Source organism: Somniosus microcephalus, chromosome 27, assembly GCF_052327205.1.
Source record: "Somniosus microcephalus isolate GS21.2 chromosome 27, FLI_Smic_1.0, whole genome shotgun sequence".
Lineage (NCBI taxonomy): Eukaryota > Metazoa > Chordata > Chondrichthyes > Squaliformes > Somniosidae > Somniosus > Somniosus microcephalus.
The window spans coordinates 44,572,415-44,596,928 of record NC_141013.1 but is presented as its reverse complement, the minus strand read 5'-3'; the positions used below and the strand labels follow the sequence as shown (position 1 = coordinate 44,596,928).

The following is a 24,514-nucleotide window of genomic DNA, read 5'->3' as shown; positions in this document are numbered from 1 at the left end:
CCTGGGGAATCGACCGTGGAATACCTTCAGGCACTGTCTGTGCTTGGCCGGGCCTGTGGTTGTAAGGATGTAAAGGCCGCCGTGTACACAGAGGAACTTATCCGGGACGCTTTTGTAGCGGGCCACAGATCCAATTACACCCGACAGCGACTGTTGGAGCAGAGTAACCTCGACCTCAACAAGGCCTCTGAACTCGCACTATCGTTGGATGCAGCCTACCAGGGCATGGATGCCTACTCCTCTGCACCGTGGACGCCGCGGGGAATGACAGCCTGGGACACGGTAGGACCGCCTCATAGCGCCGTGCCACCCCAGCCACACCCCAACAACGGCCCAACTACTGCAGCAGTGTCCCAAGGCCAGACAGCAGTGCCCCAAGGCCAGAAATGCTACTTCTGTGGCCAGGCAAAACACCCCAGAGCGCGCTGCCCGGCGAAAAACGCGATCTGCTCGGGCTGCAGGAAGAAGGGACACTACGCTAGCGTCTGCAGGGCCAAAGCCACCCCGAACCCCAGCAGCGCCGCGTGTGGGCCATGCGGGCCGCCATCTTGGACCTCCCCGGCCATGTGCGAATCACCGGTACAGCAGCCATTTTGGACGCCTCCAGCCACATGGGGATCATGGACGCCGCCATCTTGGACGACAGCCGGGACGCAGCAGGCCCCCGACACCGCCTCATCTGATACCCGCAGCGACACACCGACCCCTACGCTGGCATCCGTTACACTGGACCAAGCGAGACCGCACCAACTGGCCAGTTCCACAATGGACATTAAGGTAAATGGTCACGATACAATCTGCCTTTTTGACTCTGGGAGCATGGAGAGCTTCATCCACCCCGACACGGTGCGGTGTTGCTCTCTCCCAGTCCTGCCTGCGCAACAGCGGATTTCTATGGCCTCCGAGTCCCAGTCGGCGGACATCGGCGGCTACTGCGTGGTGACACTCGTAGTAGACGGGACCGTGTACGATCATTTTAAACTTCTGGTCCTGCCTGACCTCTGCGCTGCCGTCCTGCTGGGGTTAGATTTTCAGTGCCACCTTAAAAGTGTTACGATGGCGTACGGTGGACCCCTACCCCCACTCACAGTCCGCAGTCAGCAGCTTCCAAATTGCCCGCCGCGCACCAGGTGCAACCTCTCCACACTCAGAGTCACCCCCCCACCACTGTTTGCTAACCTCACCCCCGACTGTTAGCCCAACGCCACAAAGAGCAGGCGATACAGTGCCGGGGACAGGGTTTTCATTAAAACCGAAGTGGAGCGGCTCCTGAAAGAAGGGATTATTGAGGGCAGCACCAGCCCCTGGCGAGCCCAGGTTGTGGTCGTTAAGACCGGCGAGAAGCAGCGCCTGGTCATCGACTACAGCCAGACAATAAATCGCTACACCCTGCTGGACGCCTACCCACTCCCCCGTATAGCCGATATGGTCAACCAGATCGCGCAGTACTGCGTCTTCTCGACCATTGACCTGAAATCAGCGTACCACCAGCTCCCCATCCGCCCTGAGGACCGCCAGTACACTGCCTTTGAGGCAAACGGCCGCCTCTATCACTTCCTTAGGGTTCCCTTTGGCGTCACCAACGGGGTCTCCGTCTTCCAAAGGGAGATGGACCGGATGGTAGATCAAAATGCGTTGCAGGCCACTTTCCCATATCTGGACAATGTGACCATCTGCGGCCGTGACTTGCAGGACCATGACGCAAACCTCGAAAAATTCCTCCGCATCGCCCAACTCCTAAACCTGACATATAACAAGGAGAAGTGCATATTCCGCACAAACCGCCTCGCCATCCTTGGCTGTGTTGTGGAACACGGAGTCATCGGCCCCGACCCCGACCGGATGCGTCCCCTTATGGAACTTCCACTGCCCCACTGCCTCAAGGCCCTGAAGAGGTGCCTAGGGTTTTTCTCCTATTACGCCCAGTGGGTCCCCTACTATGCGGACAAGGCCCGTCCGCTGATCAAGTCCACCTCTTTTCCCTTGACGGCAGAGGCCCGCTTAGCCTTCCACCGTATCAAGGAGGACATTGCCAAAGCCACCATGCACGCAGTGGATGAATCCATCCCCTTCCAGGTGGAAAGCGACGCGTCCGACTTTGCCCTGGCCGCTACCCTCAATCAGGCGGGGAGACCCGTGGCCTTCTTTTCATGAACCCTCCAAGGCCCGGAGACCAGACACTCCGCTGTTGAGAAGGAGGCCCAGGCGATTGTGGAGGCTGTGCGTCATTGGAGGCACTACCTGGCCGGAAAACGATTTACCCTGCTCACTGACCAGCGTTCAGTTGCTTTTATGTTTAACAACAAGCAGAGGGGCAAAATCAAAAATGACAAGATCTTGAGGTGGAGAATCGAACTTTCCACCTACAACTACAAGATCTTGTACCGGCCCGGGAAGCTAAATGAACCCCCGGATGCGCTATCGCGTGGCACCTGCGCCAGCGCGCAGATCGATAGACTGCGGGCCCTCCACAATGACCTCTGCCACCCGGGGGTCACCAGGTTCTTCCACCTCATCAAGGCCCGCAACCTGCCTTACTCTATTGAGGAGGTCAGGACCATGACCAGGAACTGCCAAGTCTGCGCTGAGTGCAAACCGCACTTTTATAGACCAGACAGGGCCCACCTGATAAAAGCCACTCGCCCCTTCGAGCGCCTGAGCGTTGATTTTAAAGGGCCTCTCCCCTCCTCCGACCGCAATGTGTACTTCCTCAATATTATTGATGAGTACTCCCGTTTCCCGTTCGCCTTCCCCTGCCCGGACATGACCAGTGCCACGGTCATTAAATGTCTGAACAACCTCTTCACCCTGTTCGGCTTCCCCAGCTATATCCATAGCGACCGCGGCTCATCGTTTATGAGCGACGAACTCCGTCAGTACCTGCTAACTAGAGGTATTGCCACAAGCAGGACCACCAGTTACAACCCCCGGGGGAACGGACAGGTGGAAAGAGAAAATGCGACAGTTTGGAAGGCCGTCCTGCTAGCCTTAAAGTCTAGGGGCCTTCCAACCTCCCGCTGGCAGGATGTGCTCCCCGATGCGCTCCACTCTATTCGGTCACTGCTCTGCACTGCCACTAACGCCACCCCTCATGAGAAAATGTTTGTCTTCCCAAGGAAGTCCACATCGGGGACATCGCTACCGCCATGGCTGACGTCCCCAGGGCCGGTCCTACTGAGAAGACACGTGAGGACCCATAAAACGGACCCCCTGGTCGAGAGGGTCGACCTCCTCCATGCCAACCCCCAGTATGCTTACATCGCATACCCGGACGGGCGGGAGGACACAGTCTCCATAAGAGACCTTGCACCCTCGGGGGCCGCAGTAACCCACTACCCACTACCACCCCCCCCCCCACGATCCGATATCCAGCCCCAGCAGACGGCAGGCCTGGGCCCCGCGACCCGCTCGACATCTACGAGGATGACACGCCTGTGCCACAGCCTACGCTGGACTCGACGCCGGAAGCTTCACTACCCCTGCCGTCGCCACGCCGATCACAGCGGCAGACAAGACCTCCGGAGAGACTCCAATACACTAACTTTTAATACACTTCACCCCGCCGGACTCAATTTTAAACAAGGGGTGAATGTGGTAAACCACTGTTTGTATTCCTGTTTGTCCTGTTTGTATTCCACTGTGCACATGCCTGGACATGCCTCGGCTGACTCCTCCCACAGGTCCTAGTATAAAGGTGACTGCTCCCCAGCCCTTTGTATCCTGGACCGGTCGACCACGCGAGGCAGACCTCCATTCTGTTGTTAATAAAAGCCTTTAGTTACTCTTCTAACTCTCAGTCTTTTATGAGTAATTGATAGCGCATCAAACCCTAACCACATTTAAAAAGTACTTGGATGTGCACTTGGGATGCTGTAACCTGCAGGGCTACGGACCTAGAACTGGGAAGTGGGATTAGGCTGGATAGCGCTTTGTTGGCCGGTGCGGACACGATGGGCCGGAATGGCCCCCTTCCATGCTGTAACTTTCTATGATATCCTTCCTGAGGTGCGGTGCCCAGAACTGAACGCAGTGTCCAGACGGGGTCTAGCCAAGGCTCTACACAACTGAAGCAGCCCCTTCCTCACTCTCAAGAGTCTCCAACAAGCAGTGCACAGCCAGCCACCAGTGAGACTCTTGGGACTCTGCTGGTTATCCTCTGCTGGTGCCTATGTCCACCTATGGAATGTCCACAGTGCCTGTACACAGTGACTGTCCACAGTGTCTGTACCCAGTGAGAGACTGTCCACAGTGCCTGTACACAGTGAGAGACTGTCCACAGTGCCGGTACACAGTGAGAGACTGTCCACAGTGTCTGTACCCAGTGAGAGACTGTCCACAGTGCCTGTACACAGTGAGAGACTGTCCACAGTGCCTGTACACAGTGAGAGACTGGCCACAGTGCCTGTACACAGTGTGAGACTGTCCACAGTGTCTGTACCCAGTGAGAGACTGTCCACAGTGCCTGTACACAGTGAGAGACTGTCCACAGTGTCTGTACCCAGTGAGAGACTGTCCACAGTGCCTGTACACAGTGAGAGACTGTCCACAGTGCCTGTACACAGTGAGAGACTGTCCACAGTGCCTGTACACAGTGAGAGACTGTCCACAGTGTCTGTACCCAGTGAGAGGCTGTCCACAGTGTCTGTACACAGTGAGAGACTGTCCACAGTGCCTGTACACAGTGAGAGACTGTCCACGGTGCCTGTACACAGTGAGAGACTGTCCACAGTGTCTGTACCCAGTGAGAGACTGTCCACGGTGCCTGTACACAGTGAGAGACAGTCGACAGTGTCTGTACCCAGTGAGAGACTGTCCACAGTGTCTGTACCCAGTGAGAGACTGTCCACAGTGTCTGTACCCAGTGAGAGACTGTCCACAGTGCCTGTACCCAGTGAGAGACTGGCCACGGTGCCTGTACACAGTGAGAGACTGTCCACAGTGCCTGTACACAGTGAGAGACTGTCCACAGTGCCTGTACACAGTGAGAGACTGTCCACAGTGCCTGTACACAGTGAGAGACTGTCCACAGTGCCTGTACACAGTGAGAGACTGTCCACAGTGCCTGTACACAGTGAGAGACTGTCCACAGTGCCTGTACACAGTGAGAGGCTGTCCACAGTGCCTGTACACAGTGAGAGACTGTCCACAGTGCCTGTACACAGTGAGAGACTGTCCACAGTGCCTGTACACAGTGAGAGACTGTCCACAGTGCCTGTACCCAGTGAGAGACTGTCCACGGTGCCTGTACACAGTGAGAGACTGTCCACAGTGCCTGTACACAGTGACTGTCCACAGTGCTTGTACATGGTGTAATGTTCTTCAGGGATCCTTCTTCTAACCAATTGTGGATTCAGCCAAGGGACGATGCCCCCTGACCCTCCGCTCAGGGACATCACGTTCCTTATCTAGGACCCCTCCACTTCTGCTCGATACAGTGCCCTGTGTAGCGTCCTCTGATTCACGATCTGAAGGCCCCCCCCCCCCAGGAGCTCACTCTGGGCTAGTGCTGGTGAGGAGCGGGTGAATGATGGGTTGGGAGATTCAATGCTTGCAGGGGCGGAAACAGAGATTGCCGAGAGATCTTCCTCTTCCTTCACATGCACTGCCTCTATCCCACTAAAGGATGCCAGAGCCACACAGGGGCTAAGGGAAGCCAGAAATGGAATTTAAAATGAATGCATAACCGAAGGTTCTTTGCATAAAATGAGTTGAACCTTGAACAATGTGCGCGTTCGACCCAAGAGCTTTCTGACATCTTTGGATCGCTGTTAATTTTTACTAAATGTTTTGATATAAAAAACTTTCTTCCTGTAATGTATGTAATTGCTTTGAATATTGAAGCATTGCTCCCATGAGCTCCTAGAATCAGTTACCACATGCACTCTGGCAAAGGGAGGCATCTTCTAATTAGATGGCACAACAATAACTCACAGCCCACTTTGCAGTAGAACGTGTCAAAATCACTTACGGGGGATTATCGCATTTTCTTTGCCTAAACCTGGCTCCGGTTCCACATGTCCGGCTGCACATACTCCACTGGCTCCACGTGCTCCAGTCTCCATCCACGTGCTCCGGGATTGGCGTTTTGCTGACACACTCCCCTGCCCTGCACCACTTAAATCACAGCACAAAGCATACATTAAAATCTGCACCGCCACACCAGCTGTTTACCAAATGCACTCTCTGCCAGTAACACAGCCCCTCGAGCCTGCTCCACCATTCAATTCGATCTTGGCTGATCTGTGCCTCAATTCCCTGTACCCGGCTTTATCCCTTGATACCATTACCCAACAAAAATCTCTCTATTTCAGTTTTGAAAGCTCCAATTGGCCCTCAGCAGCCACAGCCTTTTGGGGCAGAGAGTTCCAGATTTCCACCACCCTTAGTGTGAAAAAAGTGCTCTCTGATTCCCCTACTAAATAGCCTGGCTCTAATTTTAAAATTCTGTCCCCTTGTTCTTGATTTCCCCACCAGAGGAAATCGTTTCTCCGTATCTACCCTATCGAATCGTTTTAACACTTTGAGCACTTTGATTCGATCACCCTCGACCTTCTAAACTCGAGGGAGTACAAGCCCAGTCCGTGCAACCTGTCCTCGGAATTTAACCCTCTCAGTCTGGTGAATCTGGTGAATCTGCGCTGCTCGCCCTCCAAGGTCAGTATATCGTTCCCGAGGTGCGGGGCCCAGGACTGAACGCAGTGTCCCGACGGGGTCTGACCGAGGCTCTGTATAACTGCAGCACAACTTCCGCCCCTTTGTATTCCAGCCCCCCTTGAGTTAAAGGCCAACATTCCATGAGCTTTTCTGATTGCTTTTTGTACCCGTGCACCGGCTTTGAGTGATTTGTGAACTTGGATTCCCAAATCTCTTTGCCCTATCTCTCTGTGCTGTGCATCATTTCTACAATCAATGGCAGGAAAGCCTGCGCCTACGGCAAAGGCAAGCCACAGGTGCTGGAGGCGATTCGCATTGAATTCCTCGTGACGCTTTTGTCATCGTTTGCGGGAGAATTCCACTTTAATGAGGCCTAGAATGCTCGCGAAGCCTCTGAGGAGACGTCGCTGAACCTTGGGGATAATTGGTACGAGCGGAGCAGGGATCAAATGGCTGGAGCACAATCAGAGAGCCGTCAGGTTGCAGGGATTGCACCGCCTGAGATATAAACACGCCTGGATTTTCCTTAGCGGTGAAATCGGTGTGACGAGGCGGGAGTGCCGCACGTCCAACCGCACTGACCCCACCGTATTTTCCAGAATAAGCTTCATTCGGCAATAGTGTGGGTGAGCTGCAGCCATTGTGATCTCCTGCACTGGGACCTCACCTGTTTGGGGTTGGGAAACAGCGTGCTGCTGCAGGCTTTAAATCAGCACAAGGCATTTTGCTGCAGAACAGGAGTCTCTTTGTTTGGGAAAACGACACCCAGCTCTACCTCACCACCACCTCTCTCAACCCCTTCACTACCTCCACTGTCATGCTGCTTGTCCGACATCAAGTATCGGTTGAGCAGAAATTAAATATTGGGAAGATTGAAGCTATAGGGGGAAAAATTGAGTTGTGCCCCCAGCGCCCTGAAAAAATTAGCGCCCCCACGGCCAAAATTCATCGGTAGCGCCCCAAGAGGGAAGTGGGGCGCTACAAGAAGCCTCCCTCTTGGGGCACTGCAAGGTAATATCGCGGCACGTCGCGCCGTGGTGCTGCAGGCCTTCCTCCCCTTCTTAAAGGGGAGGGGCCTTGCGCAGCACGACCCGGGGCCCAGCTGGGCCGCCAGGGATCGGAGTGCTGGCAAAAGAGCCCGGCACTCAAGTGAAGTGCTGGGCTCACGGAGCGCAGCCGGCACTCCGCGGGGGGGCTGCAGAGGAGGCCGGGGATGGCAACGGGGGACAGGTGCTGGCAGGCGGCCAGCAACAAAAATGGCCGCCTGGTACCTCGCATTTAATTAGCGCCGCCCCGGCCACAGGTAGGCCCCCCTGACCCCGTCGGACATAGCGTCCGGCGGTAAGTCAGGGGGCGCTACCGAAGATCGCGGCCGTGGTGCCAGCGCGGCACTGCGCACGCCGATGATCTCATCACCGGTGGCGCAGCTCCGTGGAGTGTTGGCGGTAACCGCTGCCACATTGGCGGCACCGCGCCCGGGCGCTAGTTGCTTTGTGCCCCGTTAACGCTCTCTTAGGGCGCTAACGGGAGGCACAAAGCAACCGAATTTTCCCCCCATAGTCTTCGGTTCCCGTCACGAACTCTGTTCCCTAGCCACCGACTCCATCCCTCTCCCTGAAAACTGTCTGAGGCTGAACCAGACTGTTCGCAGCCCTGGTGTCCTATGTGCCCCTGAGCTGAGGTTCCAACCACATATCCGCGCCATTCTGGGAGAGGTGGGACCTGTACAAGCCGGACGGGTTGCACCTTAACAGGACCGGAAGCAATATCCTCGCGGCGGGGTTTGTTAGTGCTGTTGGGGAGTGTTTAAATTAGCTTGGCAGGGGGATGGGAACCCGAGAGTGGATTCAGAAGGAAGAGAAGCAAAAGCTGGAAATGGAAGGCAGAAAATTAGTAAGCGAGTTTGGTAGGCAGAGGAAACAAAGGCTAGAAAATAGACAACAAGGGAGTTTGGCAGTGCTAAATGGTCTATACTTCAACGCAAGGAGTCTAGGGAATAAAGCAGATGAGCTGAGGGCACAGATAGACACGTGGGAGTATGATATTATAGCTATTACTGAGACATGGCTGAAAGAAGGGCAGGAATGGCAGCTCAACATTCCTGGTTATAGGGTTTTCAGACGAGATAGAGAGGGGCATAAAAAAGGAGGGGGGTCACAATATTGATTAAAGAATCAATTACAGCTGTGAGGAGGGATGATATCTTAGAAGGATCGTCAAATGAGGCCATACGGGTTGAAGTGAAAAACAAATAAGGGGCGATCACACCGCTGGGAGTGGACTATAGACCCCCAAACAGTCAGAGGGAGATAGAAGAGCAAATATGTAGGCAAAGTTCTGAGACATGCAAAAATAGGGCAGTAATAGTAGGGAATTTCAACTTCCCTAATATTAACTGGGATAAAATTAGTGTGAAAGGTTTAGAGGGAGCAGAATTCTTAAAATGCATTCAGGAGAACTTTTTTAGCCAGTACGTAGCGAGCCCAACAAGAGAGGGGGCGGTTCTGGACCTAGGTTTAGGGGATGAAGCTGGGCAGGTGGAAAGGGTATCAGTGGGAGGGCATATTGGTGATAGTGATCATAATTCAGTTAGATTTAGGATAGTTATGGAAAAGGAATAAAAGTTCTCAATTGGGGAAAAGCTAATTTTAGTAAGCTGAGAGGTGATTTAGCCAAAGTGGACTGGAGACAGAAACTTGAAGGTAAATCAGTGGCAGAGCAGTGGAGGAGATCCTGAGGGTTCAGAGCAAGTATGTTCCCTTAAAGAAAAAGGTGGGACTAACACATCTAGAGCTCCCTGGATGTCAAGGGACATACAGGGTAGGATAAAGAAAAAAAGGGAAGCTTATGACAGATACCGAGGACTCAGTACTGCAGAAAGCCGAGAGGACTACAGAAAGTGCAGGGGTGAAATCAAAAAGGAAGTTAGGAAAGCAAAGAGAGGGCATGAAAAAATATTGGCAAGTAAAATCAAGGAAAACCCAAAGATGTTTTATAAATACATTCAGAGCAAGATGATAACTAAGGAAAGAGTAGGGCCTATTAGGGACCATAAAGGTAACCTGTGTGTGGAGGCGGGAGACGTCGGTATGGTTCTTAATGAATACTTTGCGCCTGTTTTCACACAAGAGAGGGACGATGCAGAAATTGCAATCAGGGAGGAGGAGTGTGAAATATTAGATGAAATAAACATAGTGAAAGAGGAAGTATCAAGGGGTTTAGCATCTTTGAAAGTGGATAAATCCCCAGGCCCGGATGAAATGTATCTCAGACTGTTAAGAGAAGTAACAGAGGAAATAGCAGAGGCTCTGACCATCATTTTCTAATCCTCTCTGGCTTCAGGTGTGGTGCCGGAGGGCTGGAGGACTGCTAACATGGTACTGTTGTTTAAAAAGGGAGAAAGGGATAGACTGAGTAATTACAGGTCAGTCAGCCTAACCTCAGTGGTGGGAAAATGATTGGAAAAAATTCTGAGGGACAGGATAAATCTTCATTTAGAAAGACACGGATTAATCAAGGACAGTCAGCACGGATTTGTTAAGGGATTTCGTGTCTGACTATTTTTATTGAATTTTTGAGGAGGTAACAAGGAGGGTCGATGAGGGTAGTGCATTTGATGTAGTCTATATGGATTTTAGCAAGGCTTTTGATAAGGTCCCATATGGCAGACTGGTCACGAAAGTTAAAGCCCATGGGATCCAAGGCAACGTGTCAAGTTGGATCCAAAATTGGCTTGGAGACAGGAAGCAGAGGGTAATGGTTGATGGGTGTTTTTGTGGCTGGAAGGCTGTTTCCAGTGGGGTTCCGCAGGGCTCAGTACTGGGTCCTTTGCTTTTTGTGGTATATATCAATGATCTAGACTTGAATGTAGGAAGTATGATTAAGAAGTTTGCAGTTGATACAAAAATTGGCCGTGTGGTTGATAGTGAGGAAGAAAGCTGCAGACTGCAGGAAGATATCAATGGACTGGTCAGGTGGGCAGAACAGTGGCAAATGGAATTCAATCTGGAGAAGTGTGAGGTAATGCATTTAGGGAGGGCTAACAAGGCAAGGGAATACACAATAAATGGTAGGATACTGAGAAGTGCAGAAGATCAGAGGGACCTTGGAGTGCATGTCCACAGATCCCTGAAGGTAGCAGGACAGGTAGAGAAGGTGGTCAAGAAGGCATACGGGATACTTGCCTTTATTAGCCGAGGCATAGAATATAAGAGCAGGGAGGTTATGCTTCAACTGTATAAAACACTAGTTAGGCCGCAGCTAGAATACTGCGTGCAGTTCTGGTCACCACATTACAGGAAGGATGTGATTGCACCAGAGAGGGTACAGAGGGGATTTACAAGGATGTTGCCTGGGCTGGGGAACTTTAGCTATGAGGAAAGATTGGATAGTCTGGGGTTGTTTTCTTTGGAACAGAGGAGGCTGAGGGGAGGCCTAATTGAGGTGTATAAAATTATGAGGGGCCTAGATAAAGTGGATAGAAAGGACCTATTTCCCTTAGCAGAGGGATCAAAAACCAGGGGGCATAGATTTAAAGCAATTGGTTGGAGGTTTAGAGGGGATTTGAGGAGACATTTGTTCACCCAGAGGGTGGTGGGGTCTGGAACTCACTGCCTGAAAGGGTGGTAGAGGCAGAAACCCTCATCACATTTAAAAAGTACTTGGATATGCACTTGAAATGCCTGCAAGGCTATGGAGCAAGTGCTGGAAAGTGGGATTAGGGTGGATGGCTCTTTGCCTGCCGACCGGCACGGACAAGATGGGCCGAATGGCCTCCTTCTGTGCTGTAAATTTCTATGATTTTATCTGCACTCCTCCAATTCTGGCGTCTTGAGCATCCACAATTTCCATCGCTCCACCATTGGCGGCCGTGCCTTCTGTTGACTGGGCCCTAAGCTCTGGAATTCCCTCCCTAACCTCTCCGCCTCTCTACCTCTCTCTCCTCCTTTAAGACGCTCCTTAAAACCTACCTCTTTGGCCAAGCTTTTGGTCACCTGTCCTAATATCTCCTTATGTGGCTCCGTGTCAAATTTTGACTGGTAACGCGCCTTGGAATGTTTTACTATGTTAAAGGCGCTATATAAATGTAAGTTGTTGCTGCTGTTGAAATGTCTGACGGGTCATCTGCAGACACAGAGCCTCCCACTTATGACCATACGACAAATGGCAAGATAAGACCACATGGCCCACCAGAGGTGGTGCAGCCTCGTCCATCATCTGTTCACCCTCAAGTCACACAATCTCCTGGGCGAAGCAGATGAAGAAGCATTCTGACAGGCGGCCAGGGACAAGAGCTCAGCTCTGACAAGCAGCAGGCTCCAAGGAGAGCAGCAGCAGAGAAGTGGAAGGCGGTTGCCAAGGTATTCAGTGCCAAGTCCAATCATTGGGAAATGATCAGTCAGTGCTGCAAAATATGTTTAATGACCTTCCCAGGTCAGACAAGGTAAGGGCAGACAGCCACAGCTTCCAGACTGCACTGCATTAACCATATCTGCTACTTACAACCACCAAAGTGCTTGAAGAGCTTATTGTCAATGCTCATATGGTCATGTCTCTTTACACCCTCACCCTTCCTTCACTCACATGACCCTACTAGAAGCCTCACGTGGAATGTCATTGCTTGTTATATTCACCTGTCAGGGCTGCATGTGGACACCTGGCTTTACTGCATCTCATGAATACTGAAGCTTATTTGTCCCATTTCCCTGTCTATTTCTCGGGCAAGACAGCGTATAACAGCCAGGCAGTGGGCCCCAAAACCGGCGCCCTTCACCCCTACGAGGAACAAGCACTCAGCTCCTGGTGATATTCTGCTTCTCTTCCTTCACAAACTAGATCATGAAACCCTCCTGTGCCCCAGGAACAAAGCCAGGGCCTCCTGTGCCCCAGGAACAAAGCCAGGGGCTCCTGTGCCCCAGGAACAAAGCCAGGGCCTCCTGTGCCCCAGGAACAAAGCCAGGGCTCACGTGCCCCAGGAACAAAGCCAGGGGCTCCTGTGCCCCAGGAACAAAGCCAGGGGCTCCTGTGCCCCAGGAACAAAGCCAGGGGCTCCTGTGCCCCAGGAACAAAGCCAAGGGCTCCTGTGCCCCAGGAATAAAGCCAGGGCCTCCTGTGCCCCAGGAACAAAGCCAAGGGCTCCTGTGCCCCAGGAACAAAGCCAAGGGCTCCTGTGCCCCAGGAATAAAGCCAGGGCCTCCTGTGCCCCAGGAACAAAGCCAAGGGCTCCTGTGCCCCAGGAACAAAGCCAAGGGCTCCTGTGCCCCAGGAACAAAGCCAGGGGCTCACGTGCTTCCAGCCAGCTCCTCCTGCCCACTTGTGCTCTGTGAATCACCCTGTGCACTCCGCCCAGGCTCACTCTCTACTGTGGCCTCCTCTGGATGTCTCTGGGCAGGTCTCTGGGAGTGATTGACAGTGTGCTGTGGAACATGAGGAGGAAGGTATTGCTGTCCAGAGGGTTAGGATACATTGTCATTCAGCTGAATAGCCTGGAGACCCAGTTGGCCAGACAGGCTGGGGTGAAAGAAATTGCAAATGTCTCTGTCTATTATTTAAGAAGGGTAGGAGAGAGAAACCAGGTAACTACAGACCTATTAGTCTAACCTTAGTTGGGGAGTTCCAGATTTCCACTACCCTACGCGTGCAAAAGTGCTTCCTGATTTCACCCCTGAACGGCCTGGCTCTAATTTTAAGGTTGGCCCCCCTTGTTCTGGACTCCCCCCACCAGAGGAAATAGTTTTGCTGTATCTACTCAATCGAATCCCATAATTATGAAAACTGAAATGATATTTGGAAAAATGCCAATTTCAAAGAGATATAAAATAAACTAGCCCAGATCAACTGGAAAGTAAAACAAGCAAATGTGACAATACAGGAACAGTGGGAGACATTCAAACAGGAGAGGATTAGGACACAGACCAGACATATTCCCACAGGATGTAAAGGTGGTGCAGCAAAAGCTGGAGTTCCCTGGATAAGTGAAGTTGAAGTGAAAATGTAACTTTTATAAAGAGGCACATGACAAATTTTAGGTTTAATACAAAAGGAAATCCAGCCGACACTGCCGCCGCGTTCTTGTGCTGTAGTGGAATGTTTCATTAACACCGACACTCCCTTTTCTACTCCACTGTATATCTGAGTATCTTGCCACGAAGATTCCCAGGACTAGAAATCCGTCTCGGGCGGTGACACAAAGTAGGCGCTATCGGATTCTCCGCCCGTTACACACAGCGCCTGATGTTGTTCCATGCAGTCAATGGAATTAAATATCGGGCGCTGCGTGTAGCGGGCGACCGATCCGATAGCGCCCGCTTTGTGTCACAGCCCAGGACGAATTTCTGGGCCCCAGTCTTGCCCTATCCTGAGTGATGCCTCTGTTGCTGCTGTTATGTCATACGCCCAACATAGCACTGTCAATGTGTGCCTCTAGCTCACCAATTTAATTCGCAATATGCTTTGTGCATCTTACATATATACCACTCAAACCTCCCTCTGTCTCTCTCCTCCTTCTGATCCGTTTTGCACTTTGACCTTTCCTACATTCTTGGCCTCTTTTGCTTTCTTCCTGCTTCCCCATCTTGGTTTTTTTCCCATCCCTGCGGGCGTATTAGTTTAAACCCCCACCCACGGCACTAGTTACTCTCCCAGTGAAGATGCTGTTCCCAGTCTCGTTCAGATGAAGCCTGTCCATCTGTACAGGCCAGTCCTGCCCCAGAACGGGGCCCAATGTCCGAGGAACCTGAACCCTTCCCTCCTGCACCATCTCTCCAGCCACACATATACCTCTGTTATCTTACTATTCCTATATGGACCAGCACGTGGCACTGGGAGTAATTCTGAGATTCTTGCCCTCGAGGTCCTACTCTTCAATCACTCTCGGAATTGCAGGACCCCAATTCTATTTCTTCCTCTATCATTGGTTCCCACATGGACCACGGTTTCTGGGTGTTTCCCTTCCCTTTCCAAAATCTTTAACACCTGCTCTGAGATATCCCTTCCCTGGTACCTGGGAGGCAACACACCATTCAGGATTGCCAGTTGTGGCTATGAAAATGTCCCTGACTACACAATCCCCTGGAACTGCTGCATTTTTGCACTTTATTCCCCTCACCCCCGACCACCTCGGGAACCTTTTGCCGGGTTTTTCCTTGTGGTTGTGCTCCGAGTTGTTCTCACTGTTCCAGGTCTTCAGTACTGAATCCTGGTGTGTTGGTTCAACACTCTCAGGAGATCTCCTGTCTATTCTCCCTGCCCACCTCTGTCCGTCACTGACCCGCTCTGCCTCCTGGTGTGTGTGTTCCCAGGACCCTCATCCTCCTGAATGTGACAGAGAGTCACCAGCTGCTCCTAGAGGGTGGATATTTTGAGCTTAAGTGCAAACAACTGGAGACATCGGCCATCCAGGACCAGGTGCATCGCACAGTAAAGGCTTCTGCTCTGTCATATACTAAACTATTATCTCTTTAAAACTTTAATAAAATCAAAAACAACTTACTGATTTAACCCCACCAATTTACCACCTGCACCTCAAGACTGAACTTGCTTTGAAGCTGAACTCCACACCGCCTTTGCACTTTACTGGCCTCTCGCAACTCAAGACTACTCTCTCACTAGTCAGCTCCAATTTATATCATCTTAAACTGGCCCATTGTTAGTAAAAAACCACCTATAATAGCAGCTTGCATTTATATAGCGCCTTTAACGTAGTAAAATGTCTCAAGGCGCTCCACAGGAGCGATTATCAAACAGAATTTGACACCGAGCCACATAAGGAGATATTAGGACAGGGCTTGGTCACAGAGGTAGGTTTTAAGGAGCGTGTGGGTGAACAGGGTTTGGTGCGAGCTAGGACACGGGTAGCAGAGTTTTGGATGAGCTCAAGTTAATGGAGGCCGCTAGGTGGGAGGCCGGCCAGGAGAGCTTTGGAATAGTCTAGAGGTAATAGAGGCATGGGTGAGGGTTTCAGCAGCGGATGAGCTGAGGTAGGGGTGGAGACGGGCGATGTTATGGAGGTGGAAATAGGCGGTCTTGTTGATGGATAGGATATGGGGCTGGAAATTCTGCTTATGGTCAAATAGGATGCCAAGATTGCGAACAACAAAAGCAGACTATAAGAATCATTAACAGCAGGTAGTGAGATCGACCTGCCTGTCCCCTGGGAACAGTTTTTATGTATTTGGCTCCCAATTCGTTCCGAGCAATCTGTCTCTTGACCACATTCCCTCCTTCAGCGAGGAGAATGAACAGCCTCAGGAATGGACTTACCAACAACTGTCTGATGCGCAGATCTTGTCAGTTTTTACTCCACTGGTGAAAAGTGCTCCATCTACTGGTCTGGCCGAGATATAACAAACCCGGAATGAATCGGAATGCCAGGCTTTGACTTGGAACTTGACGGCTGCAATCCACCTCTTAACTAGAACTCCGAGGCAACTCTACAATTAACTAACTTCTGATCTGGAAGAGCTCCTGCTTCACTCGGAGATTTCTGTCCCTCATGAATAGAGAACTTACAAACTCTACCAGCGGGTGCAACTGATCTAAAAAGGTTATCTCTGTAATGGCCACTCTCTCTCTCCCTGTTGCCCCTTAGCCTCTTTTTCCCTTCTCTCTCTTTCTTCATCTTCAACTCCTTCCATCTCCCTTTTCACTCTCACGTACAAACTTTCTCATGTGTTTCTAACTCTTTGGGGGAGAAATTGACTATAGTCCCGTTTGGGGCGCCAGCCTCGCCAGGGCGCTAAAAGTAGCGCCCTGGAAGCATTCGCGGCCGCCCGCCGGAAATTCAGTGGTAGCGCCCCAAAGGGAAGCGCGGCGCTACTGCAGGCGCGCCGCATCCCTCTTGGGGCGCAGCGACTGAATATCGTTGCGCAACGTGCCGCAGCGTATGGCTGCGGTACTGCAGGCCTTCCTCCGGCCTTGTGCAGCGCGATCTGGGGCCCAGCTGGGCCCTCGAGGATCGCGAGTGCAGGCAAAAGAGCCCGGCACTGAGGAGAAGTGCCGGGCTCTTGGAACGCAGCCGGCACTCCGCGGTGGGGGGGGGGTGTTCAGGAGGCCGGGGACGGGAGTGCAGGCAGGTGCTGGCAGGCGGCCAACAACAAAAATGGCCGCCCCGCATCTCTCCTTTAATTTGCGCCTCCCCGGCCGCAGGTAGGCCCCCCTGAACTGGTCGGACATAGCGTCCGGCGGTAAATCAGGGGGCGCTTCCAAATATCATGGCCGGGGCGTCAGCGGGGCGCTGTGCGCACCGATGATATCATCGGTAGTGGCGCAGCGCTAACGGCTAGCGCCACCCACTAGCGTCCTGCGGAATTTAGCGGGAGGCGTGGGCAGCAGCTTGCGACCCACTTAGCGCCCTCTTAAGGCACTAACGGGTGGCGCAGCCAACTGAATTTCTCCCCCTTTATCTCTACCCCTTTCTGAAGGTGTACGATCAGTCACCCTCACTGATTCACACAAGTTTTATTAGAGGAAGTTATTGACAAGTCGAGATTGTGGCCTGGAGTTTCCGCATCATTTCCGCCCGGAAAACAGCTTAATCTGTAATTAAATGAAATAGCGCAAAAGATCGCAGAATTTTAAGCGTAATTTGCACTCACGTCTCCGTGATCTCTTACGCTAGTTCAACAATCCCTTCACCCGAAGCAGTCCCCGCCAACAGAACTGACCACACCCCCAGGCCGGAAAAGAGAGTTTCCGCCGATTGTGTTGTGGGGGGGGGGGGAGGGGTTCATCACACTGTGCCCGGGTTCTCGGGCTCACAGGCACCCGTGGTTAAATTAATCCAGCAGTCAATTGAAGCCAATTAAAAAGTAAGACCGATAGCAATAAAATGAGTCAATTGATCCGCCCTGCTGCTGCAGAAATCATCAATTAGTTAAAAAAGTTGCAGAACGGCTCATTTCCTGGCAATCCCACTCCTCTTTGTGATTCTCCAGCCACCAATCGATTAGGGATTGATTATGCTGCTTGGAAACTTGGGCGTAACTCCACCCCGGCAAAACCGCGCAGTGTCCAGCGCGTTCTGGGTGCATTCCGCCAATCGCGTCCCCAGCGGAAACTCCAGGCGGGTCAAGACGGTACTGCAACATTCACGAAGGAACAAGCAGCCTGAAGCTGTGAGGGAGCAGGGCTCTGGGATGGGGTGAGAGACAATGCCTGGCATTGGGTGGGAATGCAGGGCCGATGGCCAGAAAGCCATTTATTTTTCATCTTCTGGTGTTTGTTGGGCAGCTACTTGCGCTTTTTTTTTAGGATCAATTGTTGCTTTAGTTAGAGTTGTTTTTCTCCCTTGAGTTAGTTTTTCTTGAAGGGAGGAGCCATTTTGTGATCCTGGGAGGGACGAGAAGCCAGCAGCGAGAGAGAAAAAAAAGTGACAGTGGGGAAGAGCAGGAACCAGCAGCGAGGAAAAGCCGTTTAAAAAAAAGCTGGCGGTTGGAGGTCAAGGGCAAGGGTCAGGCTGATGTAGAGCGCCAGTAGAGGGTACAGATAGCGAGGAGGGTGTTGGGGGCGTTGTCATGGTTCCTCTAATGGAAACAGGCAACAAGAAGGATGATGGGAGCAGGGCAGAAGTGGGTGGCGACAAAGAATAATAATTTGAAACAACACACAGTTAGGAGAAATCAGGTGGGAAAAATAAGTTAAAAATAACGTGCAGTTGGCTCATAATCCAACATAGCTGTGGGATAGCAGGATTTGGTTGGCCCATGGTGAGCCTGCGGCTGCATAATCTCAACATACAGAGATCGATGGAACAATTGAAGCGTGAATCTATTGGAATTTTACAGATCTTTAACTTACTTTGTCAACACCACATTCTGTACCGTCCAGCGGAGGGTCCAGTTTTGTTTTGCAGGGTTGGTCTCCTTCTACCAGACACCAGAGACCAGCGCACATTAAATGCTAAAGTAAAAGGAAAATTGAGGGTTAGAGTTTGGGGCCATGTCATAACTCAAATAACTGATTATATCCGTCAACAAGCAGGAAATCAACAAACAAATGAAATAAAATTTCCCATCCTGTAATGACAAATTAATATCTGTAAATATTAATAATAAGGGCGGCTCTCCCCAGATGTTGGTCACAGGTAGTCCGGGTCACAAGAGTGGGAACACAGGAACAGCAGTGGACCATTCGGCCCTTCGAGCCTGTTCCGCCATTCAATTAGATCATGGCTCATCCATCCACCCGGTCTGTCCCGTACCCCTGAATACCCTTGCCGAACAAAAATCAGCTTCTCATGTTTTCCTCAGTCCCACTGCAGCCTTAAACACGCCAACAGTTCACCCATCACAGTCATTCGGCAAAATTACTGAGACAACGGGATGGATTCGGCAGTCGCAGTGTGAAGCCTGGCCAATTCTGACGGCTGGACCTCATTAGCATCAGGATGGCGGGCTGTGGGCGGAGAAGGTAGGCCCGTGGGGGAGATCCAATCCCGATGTCTTGGGGGGGGGGGGTGGCAGGGGTAGGGTGGAACTGGAGTGGTGTGGCCCAGCCTGGATTTATGGAGCCTGGAGGAGACATAAAAGATCCTATGGCACGATTTAGAGGAGCAGGGGTGTTCTTCCTGGTGTCCTGGCCAATATTTATCGCATTATTGTTTGTGGGACCTTGCTGTGCACAAATTGTTTGCTGCGTTTCCAGTATTACAACAGTGACTACAGTTCAATAGTACTTGATTGCCTGCAAAGCACTTTGTGACATCCTAAGATCATGAAAGATGCTATATAAATGCAGTTTTATTAAAACTGGTGGAAAACCAGGAGTTAAATTGAAACCATCAGCATTTTTCTGTTCTCCATTAGTCCATATTCCTCCCCTGTCAAAAAAAGGTGCGTCATTCATCGTTTCCCCCCCAATCAGAAAGTCTGCTGCTGCTCATGAATACTTTGTTAATGGGCTTTCACAGAAAGGCCCAGCCGTTTTCCAATGGAGGTGATTAAAACTTCAGGTAGTAACTTCGTCAGCCAGTGAGTTGGGGTTTGTTCAATGACAGGGCAGCGAACCCTGAACCTGCTCGCCGTGGACTGGTCTGTCGCTGTTACTGGCTGCTTCAGTGCTGCTGTTGGCAGGAGATGGCTACGCAGGACTGCATTTGGACAGAAAATAACAAGCACGCCTCCGATTTCCCGATAAGTGCTCCTCGCGTTCGAGGCTCTTTGCCAGAAGTGCGATTTCACAAATTCAGGCCGTGCATGTGTATTTAATCACTGCTGCACTGCATGGGTTATATACAACTCGGACTGCGACTGGAGGAGTAGCCACTGACTGTATAGCATTCTAATTATGCTATGTAACATTGCCATACTGCTACAGCCTCAGGGCTGATCTGAGGGGATTCTATCACAAGGGCAGATTTTCCTTTGGCGTTATGCCATCTCTCTGCAGCAGGAGGGGGAAGAAAATCAGGCAGGGAGCCATCCGGCCAGCTCCCCACCACCCGATACCACTTCATAGACTCGTACAGCACAGAAGGAAGCCATTCGGCCCATTGTGCCTGTGCCAGCTCTTTGAAAGAACTATCATAAGAACATAGAACATAAGAAAATAGGAGCAGGAGTCGGCCATTTGGCCCCTCGAGCCTGCTCCGCCATTCAATAAGATCATGGCTGATCTTAGGCCTCATCTCCACTTTCCTGCACTATCCCCATATCCCTTGATTCCCTTAATATTCAAAAATCCATCGATCTCTGTCTTGAATATACTCAACGACTGAGCCTCCACAGCCCTCTGGGGCAGAGAATTCCAAAGATTCACCACCCACTGAGTGAAGAAATTTCTCCTCATCTCAGTCCTAAATGGCCGAGCCCTTATTCTGAGACTGTGACCCCTGGTTCTAGACTCCCCAGCCAGGGGAAACATCCTCCCAGCATCTACCCTGTCAAGCCCTGTAAGAATTTTGTATGTTTCAATGAGTCCAATTAGTCCAAACTCCCCCGGATTTTACCCACAGCTTTGCAATTTTTCCTTTTCAAGTACTTCTATACATTGCTGCCAATAGGGGTGTCAAACGTGTTGTCATGAGATGCAATTAACACGACAACGTGATATTTATTTTCCGTCGTTTGTGCCAAAGCAATGCTGGGCACGAGAAGCGTTGGTGTGCGACTCCTGTCCGGATGGGGGGGGGCGGGCAATTGAAACTTTAAAGAGCCACCTTGCCTGTCGATCAGTGGCACCAGGCAAGCTGGGAAATTTTAGAAATACAAACAGAAAATGCTGGAGAAACTCAGCGGGTCGGCAGCATCTGTGGAGAGAGAAACAGAGTTAACGTTTCAGATCGAAGACCTTTCGTCAGAACTGGAAAAAAGCAGGAAAAGGAACAGATTTTAAAGCAAGTGTAGGGGCTGGGACATGGGGGAGGGGATGAAAGAACAAAAGGGAAGGTCTGTGATAGGATAGAAGGTGGGAGAGATTAAGAGACATTGGCCTAGAAATTCGGTTGGCTTTGCGCCCAGTTTTCGCCCAAAGAGGGCTTTTGCGCCAATAGAGGAGTTCGCGCTGATATTCAGCGCTGCGGTAATGGCGGCGGTAGCCGGTAGCGCTGCGCCGGCACCGATGACGTCATCGGTGTGCGCAGTGCCCCGGTTCCGCCCCGATGCCGGCCCGAATCCCATATTCAGTTGCCGCCGCCTCCTCCGTGGCGGCCGCTACTTACATCCGGAGACCAGGGCCTTACTGCGGCGTTAGTGGGGCGCATAAAGGTGGAGGTGCGGCCGGCCGCTTTTTCGGCGGCCGCCTGCCCGCACCTCCTTCCCCGGCCTCATCCACCAACCCCCCCGCGGCATTGCCGGCTGCTTTCCGCGAGCCTGGCACTTCTCCGTGGTGCCGGGCTCATTTGCCGGCACAATCCAGCGGCGATCTCCCCGTTGCAGGCACCTCCACCTTAAGAGAAGGAGGAGGCCTGCAGTACCGCAGCCTGCCGCACCGCATCGGGTGGCGCAGCGGCGCCTACAGCGCTGAAATTCAGTTTCAGCACCCCAAGCGGGGGCGGGCACACCCTGGAATAGCGCCCGGTTCCGACTTGGGGCGCAGAAGCCGAATATCTGACGGGTGCAACTGGCTCCGCGCTCAGCGCTAACTTTTGGGCGCAAACCAGCTGGCGGGCCCAAACTGAATTTCTAGGCCATTGAGAGATATTCAAGGCAAGAGGAGACGGTAATGGGACAGGTTAAGAAACAAAGGATGGCTCGAGATGAGGTGTGAATTGCGCTGGCAGAGTGAAGGACAGCTGCCCTGTGGGGGAGAAGAACAGAAAACACAAACAAAGTGTGTGGATAAAATATATATATATGTGATAGGGGCCGAGGTTATGATCTGAAATTGTTGAACTCTATGTTGAGTCCAGAGGGCTGTAAAGTGCCTAATCAAAAGATGAGGGGGGAAAAATTCAGTTGTTTGCGCCTCCTGTTAGCGCCTTAAGAGGGCGCCAATGGGGCGCAAAGCAACTAGCGCCCGGGCACGGCGATGTTTGCGCCACTCGCGAAATTAACGACACATTTTGTGGCAGCGCTAAACACTACCGCCACGATCTCCTGCGCCGGCAGATTGTGATGTCTGTCGAGAGCGCAACGCCCCGTTAGCGCCCCGGACCGGATATTGAGTGGCGCCCCCTGCCTTACCGCCTGCCGCTAGCAACGACAGGTTGAGGGGAGCGTTTTGCTGTCAGAAAGGGACTGGGGGAGCGCTATTTAAAGGCGACCGCTTCCTGCCTTTTTTTGTTGGTGACGTTTTTGCACCACGCATTCTGAGAGGGAGAGAGAGACTTCTGGAGAGATTCAACGCTGTGTGAAGGAGTTTTGAGTACTGAGCAGCACTTTGCAGGTTTATTTTGATTTGCCCTTCCTTGCTTCGCCGGCGCTCTGAGGTAGCGCCTCGCTCCTCGGCCTTTGCGCCTTAAAACAGGTGTGAAGCGCCTGATTTAGCGCTCCAATCACCTACAGGGGCGATAAAAGCCAAGTTTGCTGTCGGAGGCGATAATTAGTGCCAAGCGCTAAACTTTGCGCACGGCCGATAATGGCGCCCCAAACAGGGCGATGCTGAATTTTTCCCCCGAGGTGCTGTTCCTCGAGCTTACGCTGAGCTTCCGTGGAACAATGCAAGAGGCCGAGGACGGAGAGGTCTGAGTGGGAATGGGGCGGTGAATTAAAGTGACAGGCGACCGGAAGCTCGGGGTCCCCCTTACGGACTGAACGGAGGTGTTCTGCAAAGCGGTCACCCAATCTGCGTTTGGTCTCCCCAATGTAGAGGAGACCACATCGTGAGCAGCGAATACAGTATACAAGATTGCAAGAAGTTTTAGTTTGTTTTCAGTCATTTTGCCAGCCTCTGCGAGAGTGCGACAGGTGCCACGGCCATTGCCCTCGCCTTCCCTTCCGGAGGCAGGAGCAGCAGCAGGAACCTGCCCACAGTATGACCCTGACCCTGGGCTAGCAGCCATTGTAGGGCAGCCACGTCCCAGCAGAGCACGAGCCACAGGCAAGGTCTAACCCAGTAGGTGCAGCAGATCCATCGGACCAGGAAAAAAAAACCCTGGCTTTGTGCAGCCATATAATCAGCACATAATAAGAATATAAACTGCTTCTCTGATCATTAAATGCTGCTTAAGTGAACTCAGAGTAAATTTTGCATTAAAAACAGATGTTGAAGCAATGTGAATCTTTTGTGCAATTTCTGTATTGCCCTGAGTTGCACAGTACAAATCCTTTCTCCGCTGTGCACGGTGCGTTTAACAGTCACAGATAAACAAGAACTGCTTTCCCTTTTAATTTACTTCAGATTTTAATGAATTATAAAATTTACTGCACAGAAGGCATCATGTGCCTGTGCCAGCTGCTGACTGCAGTTGTCTAATCCTATTATTCTAGTTACTCTATTCCCGAAGCACTGCTCTTCCTCATATCCTGTTATATTCTTCCTTTGTAAATACCTCTCCAATTCCCTTTTAAATGGGGGTGGGTAATTTTCACCTCGAATGTTTGGGCAATGAGCCGATCAGCGGTGCAGTACGGAACCTGCCCACTTTACACCTCTGAAAATACATCCAAAATGTTGCAGATCTCGATTAGATCCTCTTTAAATCCTCTTAACCGGCTCCAGTGAAAACAAATCCAGTTCATTGTGCCTAAAAAACCCCCAATTTTAAAACTGAACAACTGCAATTATGAGTTGAGAGCTAGGACCAACTGCTCAGCCTTTGTAACGTTATAAAGTTAAGAGCTTAAAGTTTGAGTCTCGGTTTTCAGCTGCTGCTCCTGCCCTCCCTCTGCAATGCCCGCGTATCGCCAGCTCCAAACTAAGCTGCGAGGTGGAGCTGCCGAATAATCTCTGCGCAGGTTCCCACACATACAGCGGTGTGGAGAGGGAGAGGGAGGGCTGGGCGGAGGGAGGCACTCCTACTCCTCCTGGCCCCCAAAGAACCTTCCCAAAGAGTACAAAGTGAAACTTCCCTTGGCCTCTTCCGGCCTCTGCTGCCTCCCGCCAGGTTTCTCTGCCGGATTTGCCACCAGGCAGGCCACCCCACCCCCCCACAGTTCTAGTTAATAGCGTTGCAGCGCCGATGACATTATCAGGACACAACTTTTACATTTCAGTTATGTCCCCATTCTGCCTGAGGCGGGAGAAAATGGTGCCAGCTGGGAACAGAGCCTGAGTAAGTCGATCACCTGAGTTCAACTACTCCCACGCACCGTTCCCCCTCCCCAAGTCAACCCCAATAAGTCAACAAAACACACTTCTCCATAGTATTACACTGTCCCCATCACAGGAAGCTTGAATGGGTTTCCTTATATGGTTTTCACCCCTTAGTGACGCTGCCACGCCATATATGGGTGTTGCTCCATGTACGTGTTGCTTGCGATGT

At 51.7% G+C, this 24,514-nt stretch overlaps 1 protein-coding gene across 1 annotated transcript in view; it reads right to left on the bottom strand.

Moving 5' to 3' along the window:
- Positions 1 to 24,514, bottom strand: part of adamts17 (ADAM metallopeptidase with thrombospondin type 1 motif, 17) — an 821,255-nt gene that overhangs the window by 292,050 nt on the left and 504,691 nt on the right. Inside the window, exons 10-11 of the mRNA XM_085968920.1 lie at positions 18,451 to 18,552; positions 5,969 to 6,114 (exon numbers count right to left, since the gene is read on the bottom strand). Coding sequence (XP_085825046.1) covers positions 5,969 to 6,114; positions 18,451 to 18,552 — 248 coding nt within the window. The remainder of the gene's footprint in view (positions 1 to 5,968; positions 6,115 to 18,450; positions 18,553 to 24,514) is intronic.